The 7,500-nt window shown below is 53.9% G+C and overlaps 3 protein-coding genes across 3 annotated transcripts in view; 1 reads left to right on the top strand and 2 right to left on the bottom strand.

The window, feature by feature from the left end:
• Positions 1-348: 348 nt before the first annotated feature.
• PTSG_01529 (translation initiation factor IF-2) lies at positions 349-5,279 on the bottom strand (the record flags this gene model as incomplete). The annotated part of the gene is made up of 16 exons (XM_004997450.1): positions 349-630; positions 871-971; positions 1,131-1,211; positions 1,381-1,517; positions 1,681-1,765; positions 1,991-2,065; positions 2,240-2,351; positions 2,530-2,628; positions 2,852-2,932; positions 3,215-3,309; positions 3,615-3,724; positions 3,902-3,955; positions 4,286-4,356; positions 4,512-4,563; positions 4,786-4,873; positions 5,093-5,279. The coding sequence occupies 16 exons, from the start codon at positions 5,277-5,279 to the stop codon at positions 574-576; spliced, it is 1,485 nt and encodes a 494-aa protein (XP_004997507.1). The 3' UTR covers positions 349-573.
• A 164-nt stretch (positions 5,280-5,443) lies between these two features.
• Positions 5,444-7,423, bottom strand: PTSG_01530 (uncharacterized protein). The gene is made up of 6 exons (XM_004997451.1): positions 7,281-7,423; positions 7,002-7,101; positions 6,730-6,793; positions 6,503-6,537; positions 6,133-6,250; positions 5,444-5,889 (listed from the first exon to the last, which is right to left on the bottom strand). The coding sequence occupies exons 1-6, from the start codon at positions 7,408-7,410 to the stop codon at positions 5,779-5,781; spliced, it is 558 nt and encodes a 185-aa protein (XP_004997508.1). The 5' UTR covers positions 7,411-7,423; the 3' UTR covers positions 5,444-5,778.
• Positions 7,424-7,480: 57 nt separating this feature from the next.
• The window catches only part of PTSG_01531 (uncharacterized protein), a gene marked incomplete at both ends in the record, with an annotated part of 7,056 nt that continues 7,036 nt past the window's right edge, over positions 7,481-7,500 (top strand). The window contains one exon of the mRNA XM_004997452.1: positions 7,481-7,500. This exon is cut by the window's right edge and continues 1 nt beyond it. Coding sequence (XP_004997509.1) covers positions 7,481-7,500 — 20 coding nt within the window.

A 7,500-nucleotide genomic window follows, 5' to 3' on the forward strand; every position in this document is an offset into this window, starting at 1 on the left:
TGAAGCCGATGTGCTCGTGGGCAGAGAGTTGACTATTCCTTCATCATTCATCATCAGCAATAGGCGAACCTGCTTCCCTTCTCCTTTGCTTCTGCTTTTTTTTTCCAGCTGCTGTCTTCATTTCTCTCGTTCATGCTGTATGCGTGTATTGTTGCTGCCTGTTTGTCATCTTCTGGGGACACTGCTCTTCCTTGCTGACTTGTTGAATGCACCACGACGTGCCGTGTCGTGTCGTGCACATGCACATGAAATGGCATGTCTTTCGTTTGGTGTTGGCGAAGTGAAGAATGCGGCGTGTGCGAGGGATCTGTGATGAATGTTTGCTTGACGAACGTGTTGTTCCCTTCTTGTTCATGTTGCCGTTTGTTTATCTTTGTTGCTTGACGGGTAAACACCCCTCTTCTTCACCCTCTTCTTCCTCTCCGTCTATGCCTGATGTGATGACTTCTCATACACGAATAAGTCAAGTGGACTCCTCCGAAACGAAACAGCACCACACCACCACACAACACAAGATATGCCAACAACACATGCACACGAAACAAGCTGCGCATGCAAGTCGCATTGTGCTTGCTAGTCTGTTAAGGATGGGCTGACACTGACCTCTTCAAAGCACTCAATCACGTCCTCCTGCAGCCGGGACATGTGTGTGTGTGTGATGAGAAGTAGGGGACGCGGTGAAGACGATGACACACACACACACACACACACACACACACACACACACACACACACACACACACACACACACACACACACACACACACGCACACACATGTGCGTCCCCCCCCCCGCCACACACACACCACCACCACCACCATCCACACTCATTGAGGCATGCACGACGAAGAGCATTGGCACGCGACTCACCTCCTTCAAGTCGTCAAACTCCAACAACTGCAGTCCACACTCCATCCCCTTGGCCGCAGTTCCTATGTCATCCTTGCCCTGCTTCAGACTCGCCGCCCGCCCTGCCCATAGTGGGTGGTGGTGGTGGTGGTGGTGGTGGTGGCGGTGGTGGTGACGCAGAGCGGTGTGCTAGGAAGGTGAGTTTGAGTGTGGAGGAGGATCAAAACGTTTGCGCTTGCAGAATGTGCGACATACGACTCGGCAAGCAAGCCACCGCTGACCTTCGAAGATGAGGTTGTTCTTGCGGAACACACGGAACACGCCCTTCCGCACCATTGATCCTTTCGTCACGCGCAGGCCAGCTGAGATGTACGCACATGTGGTGTGTGAATAAACAAATGGCAAGATGTACAGCACCACACGGTGTACAACTGTACATGCACACATGCACACATGCACACATGCACACATACACACACATATGCACACAAATGCGGTGCACTTTGTGACTGCAGCGGGAGAACAACGCACCGACAATGGCAGACTTGCGGCCCGTGAGTTTGAAGACCTGCAACACCTGCGCTGTGCCCGTGCTGTTGAGCTGCACCGTCTGTGGAAGCAGAGACGCCATCCGCTCTTGCAAATCGTCCAGCAGCTTGTAGATGACACTGGTAGCGGTGGTGAGCAGTGGTTGTGAGCAATGGTGGTGATGGTGGGGAGGAAGAGGAGTGCCCACACACGGAAAGGCAACAGATCCACAGAAGCAAACGTCGACACATCGTGAACAAACACCGCGTCTCTTCCCGCCGCCACCACAGCAGGGATGGACACCTGTGTGCCATGTAGTGCAGGCCTGCACTCTCGACCATGCGTGCCTCTGCCTTGGACTCGCCGATGCCAAACGTGACCAGGTCCGCTGGTGGGGGAGTGAGGGTGGTGATGGAGAGATGAGTGGAGTGAGTGGTGATTAGTGAGGTGAGCAGGGGCAAGAAGAAGTGAGTGGGTGGAGTTGAGAAGAAGGGAGATGGTAATAACAGCACAGAGATTTCTCAGAAGACTGCCAGCGAGAGTGGAGACGCCAAGTGACCACAACCACCATCACGCCCAGTGCAGCGTACTCCACGGTGAACTGAATACTCACCGTTGAACGACTTTGCCAGCTCAACATCTGACTCCGTGATGGGACCGACGCCCAAGCGCACGACAGCACACTCGACTGCACATCCGCATTGGTGTTGTGTGTGTATGGTTATGAAAGTGAGTGTGAGGGAGGTCGTGGTGATGAGCAGTGAAAAGTGTTGTGTGACACGCTCGCACCATTCAAGCGCACGCAAGCACCACCTGCAACCACCACTACTCTTGCACACGCCAGACACGGCAGCGAGCGTACCTTTGTTCTGTGGAAGGCCATTGATGAGCTCCAAAACAGCCTCTGTTGTCCCCTGCACGTCCGTCTTCACGACAACGGAGTACACGGGGATGTCAGATGCATTCGCATCCGCCTGTTCGCGCGATTTTGGGGGGGGGGTGAGGCGACGAGGTTGTGGATGTGAGCTGAACACACACGCTGATGGCGCGTGAAGTCAAGAATACAGGGCATGTGAGGGCACGATCACACACGTGCGCGCGCAAACTTGCGTGGCTCATCATCACATGGGGGCAGCGTTCACCATCTCTTACCTCCTTGACTCGCGGCACAAACACGCGGCGGCGTCGGCGTCGGCGCGGCTGCTGCTGCAGCAGCAGTTCTCGTTCTTCCTGCTCCTGTTTCCGGCGCTCCTGTACGCGCGCGCGCGCGTGTGTGTGTGTGTGTGTGTGTGTGTGTGTGTGTGTGTGGTTGTGGAAGGGGGAGGGAGAGTGTGTGTAAGCGAGAGAGGGTGCATGTAAGCGAGAGAGAGAGTGTGTGTGTGTGTGCGAAGTCGACGCTCAAGTACAACATACAACAGGGGCAAGCGTGAGCGACAGACGGCAGGTGCATGTGCAAGGGGGCGGGTGAGCTCACGTCGACAATTTCCTTGACGGAATCAAGTTCCTCCAAGGATTTGATGTTCTCATTTTCTTCCGCCAGACGCCGTGCCGCCTTCTGCTCTCAATCCACAGACAGTCAAGGTTGGACAAAGGAGGGGGGGGGGCGGTTACAGGAAGGTGGGGTTGTGTTCTGTGTGTGTGTCTGTGTGTGTGTGTGTGTGTGTGTGTCTGTGTCTGTGTCTGTGTCTGTGTGTGTGTCTGTGTCTGTGTCTGTGTCTGTGTCTGTGTCTGTGTCTGTGTGTTCAAGGTGGTTCAGCTTGGATCTGACTGCTTCTACATGTGTGTGTTCGTGATGGCGCAGGTGGCGCTTCTGCCAGTCCCTGTCATGTCATCGCACCTCGTTCTTGACGACTTGGAATGCGGAGCCAACATCCGGCAGCTCCTTCCATCCCATCACTTCAACAGCAGTGGACGGCGGGGCCGTTTTCACACCTGACACATCCAAACGCGATCGCCACAGAAAGACAAACAAAACATCGTCAACACACATGGAACAAAGACAGGTCGTGCAACGATTTGTGAAAATGTGAGATACGCGGCTGTTGTTGAGGATGATGATGTTTGAGCTGTCAGCACATTCTCACACAAGCACACACACACACACTCACACACACACACACACACTCACACACACACTCTCTCTCTCACACACGCGCACACACACACGCGCGCGCGCGCACAAGCACACACACGTGCGTACACACGTGCACAAGAGAACGTGATTGACCCAATCTCACGTTTGCCAGCGTCGTCCGTGAGGGCTTTGATTCGACCGAAAACCGTGTCCGCACACACGAAATCGCCAACTTTGAGCGTTCCGTCGCGAACGACAACAGTGGCGAGTTGCCTGCAGGCAATGAACAAAGAACACGTGCAGTTGTGCAATTGCAAGTGCGCGCATGTCAACGTCAGACCATATGAGTTCAAGAGATGCATGCGCAGGCATAAGCACGAAAGTAGACAACGTGCACGGTGTGTGTGTGTGTGTGTGCGCGCGCATACTATGCTCCAGCAGCCCACCAACCCTTTGTGCTTGTCGGTCCTGCTCTCAATGACAACGCCAGTAGCAGGCGCAGTCCTGTTGCGTGCACGCACACACACACACACGCACACACACACACGCACACGCACACACACACACACACGCACGCACGCACACGCACGCACACGCACACAGACACACGAACACATCACGTGCACGTCACAGGAGTGGATGTAGGTGAGGAAGGTGACGGGTGCACAGCGAAGGGAGGAGAGCAGAAGACAGAGAAAAGGAGACACTGTGTGTGTGTGGGTGGGTGTGTATGTGTGTGTATGTGTGTGTGTGAGTGTGTGTGAGTGTGTGTGTGTGTGTGTATGTGTGTGTGTGAGTGTGTGTGAGTGTGTGTATGTGTGTGTGTGCACGTACGGTGAAGCTGTGAGTTCGGCCATTTCCGCCTGCAGAATAATCGCTTCCTTCAGTTCATCAAGATGCAGCCGCTGTACGCAGAGCAGAGGGGACGGGTGTTGCGTGGTACACAATGCATGTTTGAATTTGCGCACGCGAGAGAGAGGGAGAGACACACAGAGACAGAAAGACTGTCAATACTCAGGCGTCCACACATATGCAAAGGCAAGCGTGCATCGCAACTCACGTGCAGCGCCGACACTTCCACTGCTTGCACGTCTCCGCCAAACTCTTCCAACCTGAAAACACGCGGACATGCACACACATATGGATGTGACAACGAATGTGATAACGTATTTGTGTCTGTCCAACGCACACAGGTGTATTGATACGCTTGTGTATGAGTGTATGAGTGTGCGCGCGCGCGTATGTGTATGTGTGTGTGTGTGAGTGTGTGGGTGTGGGTGAGCGTGTTTGTTTGCTTGTTTGTTTGTGTATGAGTGCGCGTGTGCGCAACTGACGAGAGGTCGTGTTGCATGAGCTCCTGCTTAACGCGTTCGGGCTCGGCGTTGTCGCGGTCGCACTTGTTGATGGCAACGACAACCGGCACTGCAAGCAGGCAGGATGGAAGGAGGCAGACAGAGAGGGAGACGGATAGAGCGAGAAATAATGCAAACTGTGAGCAGCTGCTGGGTGCACACACACCACAACGTGCAAGGTGTGTTGGGATGCACAGAGTACTTCACACACACACGCACACACACGCACGCACACACACGCACACGCACACACACACGCACACAACCGACCAAGCAGTGAGGTTCGTACCATTTGCGGCCTTTGCGTGTCGAATGGACTCGAGGGTCTGGGGCATCACGCCGTCATCAGCAGCGACGACGAGCACAATCATATCCGTTGCACTCGCGCCGCGTGCCCGCATGGCCGTGAACGCCTCGTGGCCAGGCGTGTCCAGGAACGTAATCGTGTTGCCTTTCGTCAGCGGCACTGCGCCCATGTGCGTGTGTGTGTGTGTGTGTGTGTGTGTGTGTGTGTGTGTGTGTGTGTGTGTGTGTGTGTGTGTGTGTGTGTGTGTGTGTGTGTGTGTGTGTGTGTGTGTGTGTGTGTGTGTGTGTGTGTGTGTGTGTGTGTGTGTGTGTGCCCGCCACCTTGTCTGTCTGTCTGCTCGCTTGCTTGCTTTTGAATACACGCTTCATCCCCCACACATATGCACGCGCTGAAGCTGTGTAACAAACGCCCCATGTGCAATGACGATGATAGAGAGGACAGAGAGGACAGAGAGGGCAGGACGAAGAGGAAAGAGAGAGAGAGAGAGAGAGAAAAGATAGCAGAGAGGGGGAAGGCAGGGATGGCGCAGAGAAAGAAAGAGAGAGAGAGAGCGCGCGTGGAGAGAGGGAGAGAGAGAGAGATGTGAAGCTCACACACGCACACACACACACGCACACACGCACACACACACCTTCAAATCACACATAAACACTTACAACATACAAAAGCTACGACTGAAGGTCACTGACAGCCTTGCATGCGTCCTTGAGCGTGCTCACCAGGTCCTGCAACTCTGCCACGTTGCACGTGAACTCGATCGTCTTGCTCTCACCAGCATTCTGCACACGCACATACACACACACGCATATGTGAGTGAGATGTGAACAGTTGCATGATATCATGAAACCGAAAGCACGGCATACACACGCCTAACACGCACACACTCACGCTCACACTTACACTCACACTCACATCCAGCTCACACAGATACACTCACACTCACACGCACACGCACACGCTCACGTACACACAGCCACATCCTATCCCCCTCCCATTGCTTCCCGCTCCCCGCTTCCACTGACCTCGGTCTTCAACGACACGGTGTAGAGTGGCTCCTGGATGCTTTCGAGGTTGTTGCCTTTGGTCGTGTGATCAAGGCGCCACTTCACGTCGACGACATGCGGCAGCTCAGATGCCAGCCTGACAGACAGCAGGCAAAGCCCACACCATGATGACATGAATGAAGATGAGTTGACGACCCATGTTCACGGAACGGGGTACATCAATGTCCTCCCACACATGCGTCGAGAACACACGCAAACCACACACACACACACACACACACACACACACACACACACACACACACACACACACACACACACACACACACACACACACACACACACACACACACACACGTGTGAGCACAGTCAGCACTCGCTTTCGTACCGTCGCAAATGTGATCTCGCCACTGTCATGTTCTCCTGATGCACGCGTCAAGCAAACAGACAAGTTCAAAACACACACACACACACACACCAGTCACGACTGGTGTGAGCTAGATCGATGGCAGGACAGCAACCAGCCCAGGAGATCAAAACCAATCAAACGAGCGAGAGCCAGCCCCAAGCCTTCAAACATAAACAAAATACGCACACATACATACAGGCACGCACCTGATATGCGGTCACCACTTGCTGTGCCCTGGACTCGCTGAAGCTGAGGTCTTCCAACAGTGAACTGTGGTAGTAGAGACAGACATGTTCACAGCAAGGAAAACGGGAGAAATCAACAAAACGTACGAGCAAACAACCCAGATGAGCAAGCATCAAGGGTGTGTCAAGACAGGCTTCCATTGCGGCAATCGCGCTGCAAGCACAGAACACACAACCACAAACACAAACAACATGTGAAACACAACAATCGCATGAAACAGGTGTCATCGCACCTCAGGGATTCGGCTGTGGCTTGTTGTTTGCATGCCTCTGCCAGAAGGGTCACGACACCTGCGTGTGCCTGCTTTGCAGGGCGGTCCAAGTCGTCCACATCTAGTTCCATAGCACAGTCACATTCCAAATACGTGTGAACACTATCGTCAATTGCACAACGCAATACACACAAACAACACAAGCCAAGATAAGATGTGCACATGAAAACGACTCGTGTACACCAACACAGCCCCAACACACGCCTCTCGCAACAGTTGAACACAAAATGCGGTGTGTACCTTCGTCGCTGCTTTGTTGTGTCAACGCGCTGGCTGCATGCCTGAGCACCTTGCTGAACGTTGGGTCTGGCACCTGGCTGCTGTCTGCTGCCACCCTCAACTCCTCCTCCACTCTGTGCGCAAGCTCCATCGTCGTCTTTGCGGTTGCGGAAATTTGTTGCTTTTCTTTCGCCATTTCTCTTCAATCGCAGCAGTCAGCGATGTCGGACGTGCACACCCA

The sequence above is a fragment of the Salpingoeca rosetta genome, assembly GCF_000188695.1.
Source record: "Salpingoeca rosetta unplaced genomic scaffold supercont1.4, whole genome shotgun sequence".
Classification (NCBI taxonomy): domain Eukaryota; class Choanoflagellata; order Craspedida; family Salpingoecidae; genus Salpingoeca; species Salpingoeca rosetta.

What these genes read in the sequence shown, in the direction of transcription:
- PTSG_01530 (XM_004997451.1), bottom strand. Translation starts at nt 7,410, where the DNA reads ATGGAGCTTGCGCACAGAGTGGAGGAGGAGTTGAGGGTGGCAGCAGAC. An exon ending in GCGAGATCACATTTGCGACG is followed by an intron (nt 6,251 to 6,502) that starts GTACGAAAGCGA and finishes GCTGTCTGTCAG; the next exon opens with GCTGGCATCTGAGCTGCCGC. An exon ending in CCGTGTCGTTGAAGACCGAG is followed by an intron (nt 5,890 to 6,132) that starts GTCAGTGGAAGC and finishes GTGCGTGTGCAG; the next exon opens with AATGCTGGTGAGAGCAAGAC.